This window comes from Osmia bicornis, chromosome 6 (assembly GCF_907164935.1).
Source record: "Osmia bicornis bicornis chromosome 6, iOsmBic2.1, whole genome shotgun sequence".
Lineage (NCBI taxonomy): Eukaryota > Metazoa > Arthropoda > Insecta > Hymenoptera > Megachilidae > Osmia > Osmia bicornis.
Genome location: NC_060221.1, coordinates 11,152,588 through 11,173,488, shown reverse-complemented (window position 1 = coordinate 11,173,488; position 20,901 = coordinate 11,152,588). Strand labels below are relative to the sequence as shown.

The following is a 20,901-nucleotide window of genomic DNA, read 5'->3' as shown; positions in this document are numbered from 1 at the left end:
GGAAGAGGTGATGCGGAAAGGAGGGATTGGAGGGATAAAACTAGGGGAGTGGAAAATATACACCCTTGCCTACGCAGACGATGTGGCTCTCCTGGCAGAGAAGGAAGAGGACATGGCGGCGATGATAAGGAGATTGGAAGGTTATTTAGACAAGAAGAAATTGGAGCTAAAGCGAGAAAAATCAAAGGTAATGAGATTCAGGAAAGGGGGAGGAAGGTGGAAGAAGAGGGACTGGTTATGGAAAGGAAAGAAAATGGAAGAGGTGAAGTGCTTCAAATATCTGGGATACGTTTTCAAAGGCAATGGAGGAAGCGAACTGCACATAAAAGACAGGGTGATCAGAGCGAGTGCCCCGACGAGACAAGTCTGGGGGATCGGAAAAAGAAGATTCGGAAAGGACTGGAAGAGGAGGCTATGGCTATGGGACAGGTTGGTATGGTCGCTAATGGCGTACGGGGCCGAAGTTTGGGGGTGGAAGGAGAGAAGAGAAATGGAAGGGGTGCAGGAGAAAATCCTAAGATGAACGCTGGGGGCGGACTGGTGCACACCGAGATACATGATAAGAGAAGAGACGCAAAGATCGAAGCTGAGTCTCAAAGCTGGAAGGTTGGCCTGGAGATTCGAAAGGAGGATGTGGGAGGGGAGAGGAGGGAAACTGGCAAGGAAATACTGGGAGGAGATGATCTGTAGAGAGCAAAGTGAGAGGCCAAAAAGTAAATGGGAAGAGGAGAGGAAAAAATTCTTCGAAGAAAGAGGGATGAAACAAGCAACGCTAGAAGCAAAAAGGAGGGAAGGGGAAATGGAATTCGAAGAGATAGAAGAGGCAGATATACGGATGCAAGAAAACGAGAGATGGAACAAGATATTGGCCGCAAGTTACAACAAATGGTACAAAGAGATTAAAGAAACGGGAACTCCTAAGTAGGTACTTAGGCAGTTTTCTAGGTAGAAAAAGGCTGGAAAGAAGAAAGGTGGAAAAAAGTAGTCAGATTCAGAATGGGAAACGAGATAAACGAGGCTAAATACTGGGAAAGTGAAGAGAAAAGGAAATGCAGAATCTGCGGGTGGGAACAAGAATTGCGGGAGCACGTATGGGAAGGATGCGGAGCAAACAAAGAGAGAAAGGAAGGATGGCAAGAAAAAGTCAAGGAACTGCTGGGAGAAGACGAAGAAGGAGAACATTGGATGAAAGAAGTAGAGAAAGAAAGAACGATGAGGGAAAGACAGAGACGGTCGGAAGGAGAGGGAGCGACGGTACCGACAGAGTGATGCAATAACAGGAGCGAGAAGAGGAAGAGCCTTCACATTAGCGCCACTGGGAACAAAAAGAAAATCAGGTGACAATACTGAAGAGGCACATTGCGAAAAAGCATGCGCACAAGTAAGAAGTGTTGCGTGTCCGTTCGCGGTATATAGGGATTTTCGGGGATTTAGGCGCAGGTAAGGTGATTCGTGGAGCGCGGAGGCGCTCCGCTCGCAAGGCGCGAGAATAAAACAAATAACTATAGTTCACAGCAGTTTACGATTTGAATTTCCACAATTTATTCAAACTGTTTCAAGCTAAGGTTTTATAAAATGCCTCGGAATTCAGCGTGAGAATAACGTGTCAGGATCCTGGATCCTCCCTCAGGATCATCCCTCGTCCAATGGTGGAGAAGTTCACCCCGTCTTGCGTGGGCCCCTTCTCCTAGCTGTGGTCCACCCTCAGGCGCGTGGAAGTGGAGGCGCTCCGCCAAGACGCTAGAACGTTGCAGCGCACATGTGCTACGAGAAAGCGTGGGACCCAGAGAAAATAGGAAAAGACAAGACCTTGTACTTGCCAAAGGCAACTCTTGAGGAAATTTACGACCCTCTTAGAGTGCATGAAAAGACAGGATATCGGAAAAGACTTCGTTACTTTTAAGGACCATTCGTGACTTGGTCGAAAACAACGAATTAGCTATGGTCTGTCATAAATTAGTCTTTTAAGAATTTACTAAGTGAAACTATTCCATTCTCCGGATTTCCGGCCTTCTCTCAGCTCGATCACCCACGTCGAGGAGTTTACAATTTTGGCTTTGTTTATTTTATAATATGAGCGTACACGCAGATGGTTTAAAACTCCGCTCTTAATTTATAGCCATCGATACAAAAGGTCCTCGAAGAACATTCGAGACATATCGATACAATAGCCTACCGATAAATATTCCCATCTCAATGTCGCCATACCACTCTAGACATATTCACGTGATAACGTTTCACGTTACAGAAGCAACAGGTACAAGGCAAACGGAAATTATTAAGAAAGGTGAGGCAGGAGGAACAAGAAATTAAAGAAACAACGGAAAAGTAAAAGAAGGAAAGGAAAGGATAAAGAGAAATAGTGAAGATAAGAAAAGAACAAGAGAAATAGGAGAAAGGAGAACACGCTTATAAGATATCAGCGGGTAATGCTACGCAAACACGTGGTCAGGCGTCTGTTAATACATTATAATATGTTCTCGCTTGCAGCCAGAGGCACAAAAGGAAGAAACCAACAAAGGCAGGGAAACAGCCGGAAGATGGAAAGCACCTGGAGGGAAGACGTGCTGAAGGAACTGAGAAAGATAGGAAAGAGTGTGGAAGAAATAAGAAAAGAGCTGAAGCGAGAAATGGCAGGAAGGGAACAGGGAAAGCAAGGTACAGAGGAAATAGACGACAGGGACAATAGAAAAGGGGCAGAGGAAGAAGACACAGAAGATGGGAGAAAAGAGAGGAAGGGCAAAAATGGAGGTAAGGGCAACATGTTTAGAAGTGACTTCAAAGAGCAGAGTGAAGAAAAAGTAAAAGGGGAGGAAGGAGAAGAGACGCTGCTGAAGAAAAAAAAACGAGATACTGACAAAGGAGAGAGAAAAAGGAGAGATGGAGAATGGAACGGAAAAAAGAGGAAGAGAGTGTGTGGAGGAGGATGGTGAGGATAAGAGGAAAAAGAAGACAAAGAAGCATAGGGGGAGGGGAGGGGAGGAGGGGTGGGGAAGGATTGGAGGGAGAACTGGGAAAAGAGGATCGAGATTGAGAAAAAAGAAAGAAGGAAAAGAAGTCTGGTGTGGAAAGGGGTGGGAGGAAAAGACGCAGAGGAAAGAAGCAGGAGGGTTAATATAATGTCCCAAATAGAGCTAGGGAAAAAGGTGATGATAAGGAAGCAAACGGAACTGACAGGAGAGGGTGGGAGGAAATTGATCCTGATGGAACTAGAAGAGGAGGAGGATAGAAATGAACTACTAGGAAAAAAGAACGAAATATGGGAAAAATGGAGAATTGTAGTAGAGGAAGACCTATCTAGCGAAGAAAGGAAGACGAAATGGCGAATCAAGGAAAAAGCCAGAGAAGAAAGATTCAAAGGAAAGAGGGTGGAATATAACAACAAGAGGATTTGGATAGAAGGAATAGAATGGAGATGGGCAGAAAAAGAAGGGAAGTGGAAGAGTGTATAGAGACAGTAAGGGAAAAAGGAGGGAGGGACAAGAAAGAAACAGAAAACAAAAAGAGGAAAAGTGCGAGAAAGGGAAGCAGGAGGGGGAAGGCAACGTGTAGAGTCATGACAAAGCTGGAAAGACTTCGGTAATAAAGAGGAGGTGTCAGCCTACCAAGAATCAAATAATTTAATTTAGTGCAAACGAGCTTAGGAGTAGGGCAAAAATATATCAAGTGATTTTATAGTTTTATAGTTTATATTTTGTTATATTTTCATAAGTGTAGGTTTAGTTTAATTTTGATTATTTATAGAGTTCTTTTTGTTTGTAGACATACTGCCTAAGACTCAAGCCCCGTCTTCCTTCGTTTTCTCTCACAAAATAACCTCTTTTTGCTTTTATTTTCATTTTCAATTTTATTGTATGTTTATGTTGCAGTTGGTTACCTGCTTTGGTTAAAATAAGATTTATATTAGATAATAAGTAAAAATAATTTGTTGTTTTGTTCTGCGCTATAATAATGCGTGTATATAGGATAAGAGATAGTCAGGAAAGTAAGGAGTGAGAGTACAATTGTCAGAAAACGAGAAATGTATTACCAGGTTTGAGATAAAGATACTGTGGAGTAAAAGGAGTAAAAGAGCAAAGAGCGAATAAGGAGATGGTATAAGGTTGTAAAGAATAATAGGCTGTAATAGCAGGACAGTACGTCCGAGTGTAAATTGTAGGTTGGGAACGCTTCCGATAAAGCGCCCCGCGAACCCGATAGGGAAGCGGTACAAATAAATACAATACAATACAATACAATTAGTACTTATTGTTGTACTGCACAGTGATCCTACAATTAAACAATTAAAATAATAATCAAACTAAAACGCAATTTAAACAATGCACAGTATACACACATTGAACTTTCCACTAGTAGTCAATTCAACTTTACTTGTACAGATATACATACACAGAACTAATGTTGCACAACACGTCACCCTTATAGCGCGTGCGCCAGTCTGGTGCCAGAGCAGTAGATGTTATAGATATACAGGGTGTCCCAGAACTCCGTTTGGTCCCGTGAAGGCGTCGTAGCTGGGGTGATTCTGAACAACTTTTTCTGTTGTGAAAAAGTTATTTGAAGGTTCGTTTTTGAATTATTAAGGCAAAACACTGCGTCGCGCACCCCGTTGGTATAGCACAATAAAAAAATTGAAATGGTTGAACATTTTTAGTTATTGTTTATAATGAATACAGAACCTAATCTCTTGTAGCCTGTCATTATGTAAAAAAGGAAATTCTAAATATTCTAAACAATAAATAAAAATGTTTGAAATGGAACAATTAATAAAAATTTAAAAACAATTTAAATGAAACTTACCCATTCGTTCCTAAATTAACCTGCTATTGCTGAAAATAGATAATAGGGAAGAATACCATTTTTCAGAAATATTTTTATTCGAATTTTTATATTTGGTTTTTATTGTAATTTTTTGTTTGTGATTTTTAAATGCAAAAATGACTGAGAAAAAAATTATTAAAAATAATGATTTTTGAATCGACCAAAAACGCGGTAAAACCACGTACTCGCCGGTGACGTCATATGGCATATAACCCCGAATAAAGCGTATACGTTTACATAGCGAACTAACGAAATGATTAAAAATCTGCAACTATGAGTAAACAACAGACGTACTGTTGGTGCTTTGTACCATTGTGTTTAAATACACAACTCAAAAATCCAGAAAAACTTTTTATTCAAGTACCGAGAAATGAAAAAGTGCGGAATTTGTGGTTCAAGGCAGCTCATCGAACAGATCAACCAACAAACTCAAACTACTACTGTTGTGAAGATCATTTTAACGTAAATATTAAGAAAATAATTATGATTATAAACTTAAGCTTAATAATAAACAATAATAAAAAAAATAGTTACAGGAAGACATGGAAAATTATACCCGCTACAGACTGATGGGGGGTTCAATTAGAATGAAGCAGGGTGTGGTGCCACATATTTTTGATTGCCATCCTGGTCGCAATACTGCCAAAAGTTCTGAACCTCGACCTGGCTTCGTAAAATTAAACAGACAAAGAACAGTTGCAGAGATGTTGGCAGATGAGAATTGTCCTCTGAATTTTAATACCGATGCAGGACCATCTTCCAAACAACTGGAATATTTACCTGCACCTCAAGAAAGAACAGCAGAAACAGTTACTGCAGTAATTAAAAATAAGGAACCTGAGCAGACTCTCATAAAAAAACATTTTAGGAGCAAGGCAATAACAGCTAAACCTTCTACGTCTACAGCAGGATGTTTAGCAAAACCAATTATGGTCGATAAATAATGTTCGCCAATAAATCTGCCTACCACATCTTCTAGTAGTGCATGTGCCACTATTACCTCCAAATCTAGTCTTAGTCATAGTGAGTATTACCCATCACCAGGAGAATTATCAGATTTAGCAGAGGAACAAGATTTGGAAATGAAGCAAGCTGCCCTTCGCTTAATTAATTATTTTATATCGACTGATCCCAAAAATTATATTGGTATCACGAAGCAATGGCTATGGATCATTGAAGATATACAGAGAGGCACTGAAATACCAAGTGACAATATTAAATTGACACTCATGAAAATTAAAAAGAATGATACCTTCAAAAGATTAGGTGACCAATTTGGATTGTCTGCAACTGGTGCAAGTAAAATATTTAAAAGAAGTGTCCACAAAATTGCACATGTCCTAAAGACATTAATTTATTATCCTGATAACATTTATTTCAACGGGATATGGAGGCAGAGTTAGTGATGTGGAGTTGTTTGATCAATGCAAAATAATGGATGTGTTGCCAGATAAATGCCAAATAATGGCGGATAGAGGATTCAAACAAATTCAAATAAGCCTACAAAGGAAACAAATTGAACTTGTTCGACCTCCGTCTGTCTCAACTCAGCAGAAATCTTCAAAAGAAGAAGTATTATTAACTAAACGCATTGCGAGTTTAAGAATTCACGTTCAAAGAGTGATCAGAAGAATTAGAGAATATGCACTGCTGGAACCACATGCCACTATTGATCATTATACAATACCATATATAGATTCAGTAGTAAAAATAGCATCTGCCTTAATCAATTTGCAAAACCCAGTTATTGATACATGATATATGATAATGCTGATAACTTTATTTTATGTCTTAATAATGTAATTTATGTAAATATATTATTTTTTCCTTAAACAAAGATATCTTGTTACTTATATCTCCTAGTACCTGGAAATGAATGGTAATGGTAAAGTGAGGTAGAAAAGAAAATTATTTTGTTTGCAATGATACATTTTATTTTGTACAAAAATAATTTGTAGTTATTGACAGTTCTGTAACTTTTATTTTTAAATGGAATGTTGCATTTTTGGATAAATATTTTCTTTCCAAAAACTCATTGTTTTATTTACTAAATCTGCTGTATAATTTTCATCAAAATCTACCCATAGTAAATTTACTTTCATGTTTCTTTCAAATTCTGGATCTGCGACACAGAATAATCCTTTTTTTGTTTTTGTAGCAAACATTTGTACTTGAATTTGTGCTTTATATTTAGAGGTTATTTGGTTATTTGATATATATTGGGAGAACGTTTTGTCTGAACCGGGGCATTTCACCTCAACCACAAAATCTTCTCCCATTGCATCTGGAGAGGCTCCTAGCATTGGGCATTGTGGTATCAATATAATACCACATTTCTTTAATTTTTTATTTATTAATTTCTCCACTTCTGCAATCACGGTCTTTTCTAAATTTTTTCCTCGTCGCGTTAAGGCCGAGTCAAATTTCTTAGCTGCACCAAGAATTTTATTGGTGAAACTCCCATCTGTAGTTTTACAATGAGCTGCTTCATGCATAACAGATGCAGTAATTCTGCCATAGCGGATCTCATACCACAAGGAACTTTCGCTTTGCTGCCTTGTTTCTACTTCCGTTTTGGAAATCAATTGTGCTGTCATTTTTGACATAGCAAATTGTATGAAATCATTGGCAGCACTTCCTCCATTCTTAAGGAATGCTATTAGCAAATGATGTAACGATAGTGAATAACATTCTCGCTCTAATAATTCGAAGTTGTGTCTCGATAGCTGGCTATCTATCTGCTTTTCTTCAGCTTTCTTTAAAACATTTTGTAAGAATGTAGAGTTGTCAGGTAGAACAGTGCTCGGAATTTCTTCCTTGCACAATTCTGTCGCTTCTACAAATTTCTTTGTTGTCCCAACTGTTCCTAATATTGGTTTATTCCAATAACATTCCACTTCTGTTGGAGAACGCTGCTCACTTTTGCGGTGTAGCCACATTAAAAATGCTAATGCATGTTTACATCCTCCTAAAAGAAGAAAGACAGTTATATATTATATACCATACAACATTTTTACAGATATTAATACAAACAATGTTAACATGTCTGACAATACATAACTTACTGTTTTAAGAAGAAATATAGGATATTACCTTGCGATGTAGCACAATCTTCACAATTTACTTGTTGTATACTTTCATCTGCTTCGTTTACCACCAAAGGCACTGTATATCCCTTACTTTTGACTCGGTGCTCTGGACATATTTTGCCTTTTATTGTGCAGATAGACGACTCTCTCCGTAAGCAAACGTAGCCTATTGCACTGTCTCCGTAATTTTCCCGACTAGATCTATATTGACAATATTTTTGAGCGCATTAAAAGCTATTAAAATCATTGTTATTGATGTTACAATTATTTATTGATCAATATGTGTACTTTATTATTACTTACAATGATGCTTTCACTAATCGTATCTCAGCTGCATTGTACCTATCATCGTTTTCAACAAATTCAGCCACCATAAACACATCGATGTTCGGTAAATTTGTTGAATCAGCTTTCACGAATCCCGGTTCAATCATTTTACTTTAATATATGAAGCAAATAATAATAAATAACTATTGAGATGGGCTGAGTTCGGCGCATTTCTGGCGACGGGTGTACAGACACGCGCACTTTGCGCGTGGCTGTACACCAGACGAGTCGGGCGTTCTCGGCTGCCTTCGTGCCTCGGGGGTCGCCACGAGTGGCGGAGCGCGCGCGGGAAGGCGTTTCGATTTTGTTTTTATAAGTACGTGAAGAGCACATGCCGCGTGTGTCTAATACTAAGCATTCTTATATATTGAAATATATCTTTTCCTTGCAAACTGCAAAGGTGTTTAAAAGTGCAAGTAACTTTCACCCGCTTCACACCCATAATCCTGCCTTAACAGGTTATGGGCCCAGTCCACGGTTAACTGCGAAAAATTGTGTGAACGCTGTGAAAGGAATAGACGCACGTGGCGCGGGACGCGAGTCGGCCATTGTCTTTCGAGTGCCGGTATTACAGTCGGGTTCGCGATGTCCGTCGGAATTACGGTGAAGGGTATGAAGCCTTTCGATGGAACGAATTTCCAGGGCTGGAAAGCTCAAGTGAACGCGTTATTCATCATGAACCATGTACTAGACATCGTGGACGGCACGAGGGAGGAGCCGGCTGCCGGAAACGAGCCCGCGCAAAAGAAAAACCTGAAGGACGATGCAACTGCGAAATATCTAATCCTCTCCAACCTCGACGAAGCTCAACAGGTGTGTGTGCTCTCGTGCATTTCTGCGAAAGAAATGTGGAACAAACTGTGTCTAATTCACGAGCAAAAGACTGTGACAAACAAGTTGGGCTTGCTGCAAAGGTTTCATGCGTATCGGATGAACGAAGCGGATACGGCGGTACAGCACGTGGCCAAGGTAACGAACATGGCAAGTCAGCTAAAGGACGTCGGAGAAAACATATCGGTCGCCACAGTGATGGCAAAGATTCTCGCGAGTCTGACCGCGAGGTTTAACACGCTGCAAGTGGCGTGGGACAGTGTCGATCCCGAACGACAAACTCTCGACAATTTGCAAGAGAGACTGATCGGGGAAGACGCGAGGCTCACCAGCGACGAAGACGCTTCGGAAGCGTTGGCTGCGACAAGTAAAAACCGACGTCCGCAAGGTGCGAAAAACATCGAGAACAAAAAGGCGAAAAATAAAAAGGGACCACAGTGCTACAAGTGCCAAAGGATGGGACATTTCGCAAGGCAGTGTCGAAACAAAAGGAAGCCGCGTGATGATGGCGGAAAGTCCGGTGACGGGGAAAAATCAAACGATGGCGAAAAACCCCGCGACTGCGCATTTGTAGTAGAGACGGGCCATGGTTCGGCTACGAAGGATTTGAAGCACGCCGGAAACGCTCGTGTGCTATGGACACAGAGCCATGTAATGGCGGCCGACCAAAGCGTGGTCTGGCTCGACAGTGGCGCGTCGAGACACCTAACTTACCGACGTGACTGGCTTACCGACTACAAGAAGGACAACACTGGCGCTACAATATCACTGGGTGATAATCAGACCTGCAGTGTCGCTGGCGAAGGCACGGTGCGAATTGAAAGACTTATCGACGGTGTGTGGTACGACGCGCGAATCGAGAAAGTGTTGCATGTTCCGAAATTGCGAAAAAACTTATTCTCCGTCGGAGTGTGCACAAAAATGGGACTCGGAATGCAATTTAAAAATAATCGTGTCGAAGTGGTGAACAATGGTGAGGTGCTCGCGACAGGCATGAAGCAAAACAACGACGTGTATCGCATGTTCTTCAAGGTCGCGAAAGAAGGAAGCTCCGAAGAAGCGAACATAGCCACGACGAATCTAACCGTGTGGCACGAGCGACTGGGACACGTCGGAAAGCGCGCGATACGCGAATTGGTCGAAAAACGGCTAGTGAGTGGAGTGTCAATCACGGACAAAAATGACGTTTTCTGTGAACCGTGTCAAATGGGGAAACTGCACAGACTGCCGTTTAATAAGAAATTGGAGCGTGACAACAGAATCAAACCCGGGGAAAAGATGCACTCGTATGTCTGCGGACCGATGTCAACAAACTCGGTCGGAGGATCGAGGTACTTCCTAACCTTCAAGGATGAAGCGACCGGCTATAGGCACGTGTACTTCATGAAGAACAAATCCGAGGTGTACGAAAAATTCAAGATCTTCGAGAAGATGATCGAGAACAAGTTCGGGCGGAAAATGAAAACGCTGCGCTCGGATAACGGTCGGGAGTTCTACAACAAGGAGATGAACGACTACCTCGGAAAATGTGGAATCCAGCGAGAGGCGACGGCACCGTACAACCCGGAACAAAACGGCAAAGCAGAACGCGACAATCGAACAATAGTTGAAAGTGCGCGCACAATGATAATCGCGAAAAACCTGCCGCTGAGCCTGTGGGCAGAAGCAGTGAACTGTGCTGTTTATGTTTTAAACCGAACCGTGTGGACGAGTGGTGACGCCATACGAAGCCTGGACTGGGAAAGCTCCAAATCTAAAGCATTTACGAATCTTCGGTTCGGATGTGTATGTGCATACCCCCAAACAATTCACGCAAAAATTCGACGCGCGAGCGAGCAAGCAGATTTTCGTCGGGTATACAGGAGAATCGACGAACTACCGGGTGTATGACCCGCAATCGCGAAAGGTCAGCATAGCCCGTAATGTCGTGTTCAACGAACAAGTTGGAGTGCCGTTTGCGAAAGCAGAAAGGAAGCAAGAGGAAAGTGAGATGATCTTTCCAGGCTCGAAAGACGAGAACGAGTACGAGAACGGGAATGCAACTGATGCCGAAGGGGACGATAGCGACAACGCGGAACGAGCAGAAGAGGACAGCAGCGACGCCGGGGAACAAGGGAACGTGCCAGTGCGAGACGGTCAAAGAGTTCTTAGGGATCGCTCCAAAATTCAAACTCCAAGCAGGTACCGGCACAATGCAAACGTTGCCGAGTATATTGAACCGATGACGTACGAAGAGGCAATGAATAGCACTGAAGCCACGCAGTGGGCGGGTGCTATTCAAAATGAGTTCAAAACACACGAGGAAAATAAAACGTGGAAACTCGTGAAAAGAACACCAGAAATGAGGCTGATCGACTCGAAATGGGTGTTTCGAGTGAAGACGGATCCAGACGGGAAGTCCCATCGGTTCAAGGCACGACTGTGTGCGAGAGGTTTCCTACAAAGAGAGGGTATCGACTTCGGAGAAACGTTCTCTCCAGTAGTGAGATACGACTCACTGAGAGTGCTGCTGGCGACAATTGCTGCGAAAAATCTCGAGGTAGCGCAGTTTGACGTTCAAACTGCATTCCTGTACGGAGAGTTAGAAGAGACGATATTCGTGAAAATCCCGAAGGGGCTGAAGGTGAAGGAAGATCCCAGGAACGTCGCGTGCAAGCTCGAGAAGTCCCTCTATGGCCTCAAACAGGCTCCAAGGTGCTGGAATCTGAAATTCACGAAATTTCTGAACAAGTACAATCTAAAAGAGTGTGAAGCAGATAGGTGCGTGTTCATCGGAAAAATTAAGGACGATGTAGTGTACTTGGCGCTGTTTGTTGATGACGGTCTGGTTGCTTCGAATAATGTAGAAACTCTTAAGATAATAATTTAGCGACTAAGTGAAACGTTCAAAATAACGGTCAAGAACTCAAATGTATTCGTCGGGTTGCAGATAGAACGCGATAAGGGGCGCAAAACGCTAACGATTCATCAGAGCGCGTACACGCGAAAGATAATTAATAAATTCGGAATGGCAAACGGGAAAGCCGTGAGTGTGCCACCGGATCCGCACGCAGCACTGCTCCCAACCGGGGAAGACGACAGAAAATTGAGTAATGTGCCTTACCGCGAGGCAGTCGGGTTGTTAGTTTTCTTGGCGGCCGTATCAAGACCGGATATTGCGTTCGCGGTAAATTCGGTAAGCAAATATCTGGGCAACCATAATGAGACACACTGGCGAGCAGTAAAGCGGATATTCGCGTACCTCCAAGGAACGATTGATTATGGAATCAAGTACGAAAGCGGCGGTAGCGAAGCAATGTTAATAGGGTTTTCAGACGCTGACTACGCTGGAGATATCGAAACGCGAAGGTCCACAACAGGATATGTCTTCTGTCTCGCGGGTGGAGCCGTCACGTGGTCGTCGCAGTGACAGCGACTGGTGACGTTAAGTACAACGGAAGCCGAATATGTGGCTGCGTCAACGGCTGCGCGAGAAGTAGTCTGGATAAGGAGGTTGCTATCGGATATCGGATGTCCCTGTGATAAGGAAACGATTCTATATGTCGACAACCAAAGCGCAATTCAACTACAGTAAAACCTGGATATACGCAACAAAAGTTTGTCTGGATATATGCAACATCGCTATCCCCTCCACTTGGGGGGATCCCCCTAAGCCGAACCGAGCCGCTCGGCGAGGAAACCGTGTAATATGATCCGACCGTAAGATCGGTGTGACTAATACTAATTGAACGATAAAACTTTTTTATTTTTAACTTTTTCTTAATGAAACTTTTACTAATGCATTTGTGAGATTTTTCTGATTAAAATGGTACCAAACACGATATGATTTGGCTACATATGTATAAGGCAGGCCGTACACCAAAGATACATGAAACACGCAACATGCAACATGCAACACGTCGCATGTTGTGTGCGAACGTAGAATAGGTAACGCGGCACGGTACAAACGATTTGTACGGACGCAGAATCGACACCTCGCTTGGATATATGCAACATTAAATGCACAGAATCGACACCTCGCTTGGATATATGCAACGTTTAAATGCCCAGAATCGACACCTCGCTTGGATATATGCAACGTTTGAAACCCGAGTCGACGCCGCAACCGGTTTTCATTTCCAATCCTCCTTTGCTTTTCGCCAACTGTTAACATCAATTTTATCAAGTAATTATAATTCAAACTATATCGTGTTTGGTATCATTTTAATCAGAAAAATTTCACCAATGCGTTAGTAAAAGTTTCAGTAAAAAAAAGTCAAAAATAAAAAAGTTTTATAGTTGAATTAGTATTAGTCACACTGATACGTTTCGGCTCTTTCCTTTGATCATCGGACCTCTCTCTTTCCACCACTGTCTGTCCTTTTCTACGTTCACGCTTGGCTGCTCGTCGCGTGTAACCCGAGATTCGACACCTCGACTGGATATATGCAACGCCTGGGTCCCAATGTTTGTTGCATATATCCAAGTTTTACTGTAATTAGAAATCCAGTATTTCACAAGAGAACAAAACATAGGTGTGCGTTTCCATTTCATCCGCGAAAAGGTAAACGAGGGAGAAATTAAGGTCGAGTATGTTCCGTCCGAGAGTCAACGCGCGGATATATTTACAAAAGCGCTGCCGCGGAACCGCTTCAAAAATCTATGTTTCAAATTAAACATGACGATGATTCGCGAGAAACGCTTGAACGGCGGTAGTATTGAGATGGGCTGAGTTCGGCGCATTTCTGGCGACGGGTGTACAGACACGCGCACTTTGCGCGTGGCTGTAGACCAGACGAGTCGGGCGTTCTCGGCTGCCTTCGTGCCTCGGGGGTCGCCACAAGTGGCGAAGCGCGCGCGGGAAGGCGTTTCGATTTTGTTTTTATAAATACGTGAAGAGCACATGCCGCGTGTATCTAATACTAAGCATTCTTATATGTATACAGTATTGCCTCGAAATAAGCAAGTGGCTCGGGACCGAACCGTTGCTTATTTCGAGGGAGGTAGCTATTCGGCTTGACTTTGTTCTCAAAACGGGACGATAGAGAACGCGAGAAACGAGTGAGAGATCCGAGGTAGCGGCAAATCATATAGTGATCGGCCGAGCAGCGATGTTATTTTTTGAACAAGGATAGAAAGCATTACAGTAAAACTTGGATATATGCAACAAACATTGGGACCCAGGCGTTGCATATATCCAGTCGAGGTGTCGAATCTCGGGTTACACGCGACGAGCAGCCAAGCGTGAACGTAGAAAAGGACAGACAGTGGTGGAAAGAGAGAGGTCCGATGATCAAAGGAAAGAGCCGAAACGTATCGGTGTGACTAATACTAATTCAACTATAAAACTTTTTTATTTTTGACTTTTTTTTACTGAAACTTTTACTAACGCATTGGTGAAATTTTTCTGATTAAAATGATACCAAACACGATATAGTTTGAATTATAATTACTTGCTAAAATTGATGTTAAAAGTTGGCGAAAAGCAAAGGAGGATTGGAAATGAAAACCGGTTGCGGCGTCGACTCGGGTTTCAAACGTTGCATATATCCAAGCGAGGTGTCGATTCTGGGCATTTAAACGTTGCATATATCCAAGCGAGGTGTCGATTCTGGGCATTTAAACGTTGCAAATATCCAAGCGAGGTGTCGATTCTGGGCATTTAATGTTGCATATATCCAAGCGAGGTGTCGATTCTCCGTCCGTACAAATCGTTTGTACCGTGCCGCGTTACCTATTCTACGTTCGTACACAACATGCGACGTGTTGCATGTTGCATGTTGCGTGTTTCATGTATCTTTGGTGTACGGCCTGCCTTATACATATGTAGTCAAATCATATCGTGTTTGGTACCATTTTAATCAGAAAAATCTCACCAATGCGTTAGTAAAAGTTTCATTAAGAAAAAGTTAAAAATAAAAAAGTTTTATAGTTGAATTAGTATTAGTCACACCGATATTACGGTCGGATCATATTACACGGTTTCCTCGCCGAGCGGCTCGGTCCGGCTTAGGGGGATCCCCCCAAGTGGAGGGGATAGCGATGTTGCATATATCCAGACAAACTTCTGTTGCATATATCCAAGTTTTTCTGTATATACATATATCCCATCCTTCTTCTACTAACCGATGTCACTGCTCAGTCGAGCGTGAAATTTATTACCCTAAACATCGGCTTCGCGCTTTCATGGACCTCTCACTCATTTCTCGTACCTCTCACTTTGCGGGCGACTTCAAAGAAAGAAGAGGGGATAGCGACTTGCTTATTTCGAAGTCGAAACCACTTGCTTATTACGAGGCAATACTGTATTGAAATATATCTTTTCCTTGCAAACTGCAAAGGTGTTTAAAAGTGCAAGTAACTTTCACCCGCTTCACACCCATAATCCTGCCTTAACAATAACAAATAATATTTGGATTATAACTGGTTGTAGCGTGGTGTAGCGTGGTGTAGCGTGGTATAGTCAGGTATAGCGTGGTATAGCGGTACTTTATATGCCTTCTGACGTCACTGATGCATGAGCCAATCAGAGAGCGTTTTCGCGTCACGTGAATTTTTTAAAAATTGTGCATCTTTATTATTTATTTTTAATTATTTAGCAGAATAAAAAAAATCATATTTTAACATAGACGACTCTAATATCATCTGTACTTTAGAAATAAATAAAAAAATTCTATACTTTGGAGATTGTCATCTTCCCTATTCCTATCTGGGTCACTGTGTCCATCCTAAACATTCGAGGAGGGAACGAATTATGAAGAACAGCTGATCTCCAGACAAGATCATTGAACCCACTCAACCACACGGTCACTATCACCTTTCACAGAATTTTCTTTCAGGTAAATAAACATTTTTATTTACTGTCACATTACTATTGCACTGGACACAAATGAAAAACATGTAATATTCCACACTACTTCGTAACGTGTTCACGACGTTATTGGCGACGTTATTAGACTATCCTTGTTCCTCCTACATGAAGAGATAAGCAGAGCGTGATAATCAAACTGTCATATTAATATTAAAAGGGTTGAAGTTCTACGATTTCGTAGTTCAAAGATTTTTAGGTGAAAAGGCAATTCTCATGATTCTTTTTTAAAAATATTCTTTGTAAAATTATACAACGACGGATACAGCCCGATTTTACAATTTGGCTCTCGACACATTATAATAAATGTTTTTGTAGAAGGAAATTTTTGTACAATATCTTCTAAAAAACGCTCTGTACGTCAATGGGTCTACTTCTCCTGAATGTAAATATCATAATTATTATCTGTTTGTTTTAAAATTGAATCTGGAAAACGTGAATTACTTTTCGGTGTTTCACTTCCACTCCACATCACTCCGCTTGACATTTAAAGATGTATTTCAACATGACAAGGACTAAAAACAATAAATAGACAGAACAGGTAGAAAATTGAAGACCTAATCCATTCGTCACATCTCTTTTTTATTATGTTATTCCTGCATGCAAAATAATGAGCGGTATTTTGTATGTAAAACGACGCTTCCTCGACACATATTCGATGACTGTACAAATCGCGTCGAGTTTTTATCTAAATTATCTACTTCGGTACAAAGATTTTCAACGAACACATGGTTTGCATGTCGCGTAATGTACAATAGTTACACTATTTATCGTGTATTCAACGTTTACGTAGTACCTCAGCGTAATCTACGTGTATTGAGGACAACAAAGTCATCCTTAAATCAACGATCAATCTGATCTAAACCCCTTGACCTTTTTAATAAAAAACTGATTCATTTAATAATTAACAAAAAAAACTTTGACTGCCAGCTTTTTCATGCAGAAATTTTATGTTCAATAAGCTTAAACTGGCGCTAAAAAGCTGTAAATATTTGAAAATTTATAACTTTTTTTTGCAAAATTGTCGTTCTAAAATTCAAAAATGATTTAACCGATTCACTTTTATCAAAGCAGAGATTTACGTACACCTTTCCTTCAAGTGATAAGGCTATAAAAATAAAGAAATTATTTAATTTGTGTTAATTATTATAAGATTTTAAATTTTAAACTAATGTGACACAAGCATTAGCCTAACTAGGTATGTTTGGCGCCCCTGAAAATTTGGACTAGCCCTCTCCAAAAATATGAACCTTTACCATTTTTAAATTTTAAGATTTAGAAATTTCAATATTTCAGATTAAAAATTCTGAGATTTTAGATTTCCTGCATTTCAAATTTCAGATCCTGAAAATTAAAAAATTCCAGATTTCCAGAATTCGAAAATTTCAACATTTCTGAGAGACTTGGCCCATCCCAAATTACGCCAATGAACACAAGTGTCATTTTACAATATTCTTACGCCATGCAATCATGTTAGACTTTTTACATTTTGAAATCGGCCATTTAATACCCAACAACCCTAACATAAATTGTATAATTCATTTCAGACAGTCGTGTACTTTTATGTTAATGGTCAAAGGGTTAATTGTTTCTTCTTTCAAACGAATCAACATAAAGATCTTTCAAACCACCATTGAACGTCGTCGATGGAATTATTGAGCCGACAATATTGAATTAAAAATATGTACAAACGATAACAACGGTAATACACATTTTTTAGAGACCTGCATATATGTAATTATATGTTATGTGTATAATACTTCACAATATCAACAGCTACACCTTACACACTAATGATTAATTCCTTAACTGTATAGTAAAATATACTGTATACGCTATTGCTTGATCTGAGGTAACTCTCAATAACACCCTATCATTACATTTATTTGTTCGCTATTATCGTTATTCATTATTATTAGTAGCATTTAACTATTACTATTAGTATTATTAGGCCGAATGCATTGCTGGAGAACGAAAAACTCTTACAACCATTTCGTATACCTCGAAATGTAGTTTTAGTGAAGATAAAACCATCATTAATGAACGTATCACAGATAAAGTAACGTGAACAACACAGAACTTTTTGCATTTGTACAAATTTTGTTGTTTTACATTAAAGTATGATTTAGAAATAAGTAACGCAATTGGGGGGGGGGGTCAAACGGTTGACTCTCTTTTAAGAAATTATAATAGTCTTTTTTAATAAATACTAGAATATTTTCAAAATTTTCAGGAGATGGAACATTTAAATTGGAACATTTAATTTTATGGAAAAAATCGTCAGGATAAAGTTATACTATTTTACGGAGCACATATAACGGTAAGATTATATTCCAGGGTATTTTTTCCATAAATAATGGAGATAATTAGATGTTCTCATTTAAATTGACCACCTTGTATAGCTAATAAATTTAATATTAACCCTCGAAGGTCAATTGTGACCTTAAGTTAGAAAACACATCCAAGAATTAAATTTGTAATTTTTAAAAGAACAGTGTAAAATTTAAGAAATGAAAATAATATAAACTACAAAATTAAGTTAAATCTGAAGCTCTCTTCATGAGCTGCCATCCAAGGGTTAAATAAAATTTTTAATCGCCAATAAAAGGTCTTTTTCTTCTATATTGCCATTTTTCTATTAATTTTATCTTAAATTAACAGTTTTAATACAGAATGAACTGATTTTAATCTATACATAAATTGATTTTGTAGAAGGTAAACTCAGGTAAGTGTAAACTTACTTAGCTAACGTTCACATGTTCTGAAAGTGAATCAAAAATGTAATAATAGATTAGGAATCATACAGACAAATAATAGGCTAATAGAATATTACTGACAATATATACCTATGTTTCATTGCATTTCATACAGAAGGATGAAAAAACATCACGAACAAGTAAAGTTTACTCTATGCTCACAAGTTATATTAAAAAAATAAATATGATGATAAGTGTGATGAAAATTTTTGCAGTGAAACATCCGTGAACAAAACTACAGATTAGTTGAGTTTCACATTAAAATTGGTTGTTCCGTATTTCGACATATTCGTATTTACAACGGACAAATTACAAAAAGTAACCTAGTAAACATTGGCTTAACTAGGAATCAGGTTTGGCCAGGCCTTTATCTTAATCAAAATAAATACTTACAATTAGACTAAAATACATATAAAATAAAATATAGGTATGACAATATTCATGAAATTATGAATAAGAAGAATTAATACATTATCTACCACTTACAAATAAAATAGCTGAACACTATCTCCTTATGTAACTTAATAGTAACTAAAGATTAAAAGTTGTAACATTTACTTTGAATTTCTTTTAAATTAAAGGTACACCTAACTCTTATTATTTCAACTAAGTGATAGGTCAATGTATCATTAATTTTTCGTCAACAACCGGTAAAGTCGAAAAGCCTATAAGAAGAAAAGTTCCATTTAAAGGTTTCCTTCTCGTTACTCACATCTTCACGCACACAGCTGCAGTATGCACCCCCTTCGAGGTATCGATGACCGAAAAAGGCTCGAGTCCATTCATACTAGTGTGGCGGCATTTCCTTCGAGTACACTAGCGAGAGAATCACCCTGTATAAGCACGTTTGCTATCACCATGCGAACCGACGACGGATGCTGAACATTGCTGATCGACTCCGATCGGAGCTGTAGGTAGGTAAAGTGTTAAGTAGAAATGGTGTGAACTGCAAGTGTGAAATCACTTGTGATTCGATTCGATCACGTTCGTTCTCAATTACGGTGATTTTTCACAGTGATTCTGATTCTGATTGATGGAGAGCATAACTGTTCTTTTCACATATTACGCTCTTAGACCATGCATATGATCTAAGGTTACAGAAAAGAAAAAGGAAATATAAATTTTTAATTTATATTATAGGTAGCTATTTTTATATAAGCTATATTGAATTGAATCAAGATCAAGAATTACAATCACAGCGAGCAATTACTCAAAATAAAAAAAAGAATCATGATCACGGTCGTGAATAAAGTTAAACCACGGTTATGATCGTGATTCTGCGATCACTGATAAATCACAGCTAGTAATTTTGCACGCCATCTCTAGTATTAAATTAGAATTATGTAATATTAAATACTTGTCATTTTTAGTCAAGCTAGAGGAGCTGGCCTACCTCAGATAAAAATCCTAGTTATGCCAATGAATAAATAAAATTGTAGATACAGAAAGATTCGGCAGTCGATTTTTAGTTACACTTATAGTCGCAATTTTTTCGTTCCTCTCGACACGAAACAGCGATTGAGGTTGTACGACATGATTGCATATCATTGTTCAGCGTTCAAATCACGCAATGAGCAGTTTTGCTGGGAATATTCACAGATGAGATTCAGGCGATTGGCAAAATACATTCGATATTCCCTTTATTGTTATCTCTGTAATACTGATAATGCAGGGGCTTTCAAAGATCTTTCATGAAATCTAACGTATATGTAAGTACCTACATTTTCGACTTTTAACCCTTAAGCATTGCCGTAACTAGTTAAGGGCCGGGGGGCCTCCTTAAAATCTGGACTAGCCCCCTCCTCCCTCCAAATGTAGACTACACCATTCTAAAGTTTTAAGATGCTGAAATTCCAGAGTTTCGAAACTTCAGAATTCAAATATTTCAGATTTCCTACATTAGAAATCTTCCAAATCTCAAAATGTACAAATTTCGTAATGTCTAGAATTTCTAGAATTTTTAACTTTCGGACATTTTAAATCCCAGAATTTCAAAATTCTAGACTTCAAAATTTCGAAAATTCTAAAACATCAAAATTTCTAAGGGACTTGGTCCATTCCAGAATAAGATCCAAGTTACGTCAATGGTCTTTAAGTAGGCATATGACAAAATCACACAAATGAGCACGTGAGTTCATTAGTGAATAAAGTTTTTCTTTTATAATCCAAGTAATCCAAGAAGCATAAAAAATTTAAAATTATACAAAAACAAAGACTCATTTTTACATAT

General features: G+C 39.6%; 4 protein-coding genes across 4 annotated transcripts; 3 read left to right on the top strand and 1 right to left on the bottom strand.

The window, feature by feature from the left end:
• The first annotated feature begins 2,540 nt into the window (after window positions 1-2,540).
• On the top strand, window positions 2,541-2,933 carry LOC123987891 (high mobility group nucleosome-binding domain-containing protein 5-like). Its single transcript, XM_046286207.1, has one exon. It carries the CDS (start codon window positions 2,541-2,543, stop codon window positions 2,931-2,933), a length of 393 nt encoding a protein of 130 aa, XP_046142163.1.
• Window positions 2,934-4,920: 1,987 nt separating this feature from the next.
• Window positions 4,921-6,551, top strand: LOC123987857. Its single transcript, XM_046286072.1, has 2 exons — window positions 4,921-5,283; window positions 5,352-6,551. Exons 1-2 carry the CDS (start codon window positions 5,095-5,097, stop codon window positions 5,763-5,765), a joined length of 603 nt encoding a protein of 200 aa, XP_046142028.1. The 5' UTR covers window positions 4,921-5,094; the 3' UTR covers window positions 5,766-6,551.
• A 255-nt stretch (window positions 6,552-6,806) lies between these two features.
• On the bottom strand, window positions 6,807-8,344 carry LOC114881448. Its single transcript, XM_029198250.2, has 3 exons — window positions 8,214-8,344; window positions 7,915-8,111; window positions 6,807-7,789 (listed from the first exon to the last, which is right to left on the bottom strand). Exons 1-3 carry the CDS (start codon window positions 8,342-8,344, stop codon window positions 6,807-6,809), a joined length of 1,311 nt encoding a protein of 436 aa, XP_029054083.2.
• A 3,731-nt stretch (window positions 8,345-12,075) lies between these two features.
• On the top strand, window positions 12,076-12,477 carry LOC123987890 (secreted RxLR effector protein 161-like). The gene has a single exon (XM_046286206.1). It carries the CDS (start codon window positions 12,076-12,078, stop codon window positions 12,475-12,477), a length of 402 nt encoding a protein of 133 aa, XP_046142162.1.
• The last annotated feature ends 8,424 nt before the right edge of the window (window positions 12,478-20,901 follow it).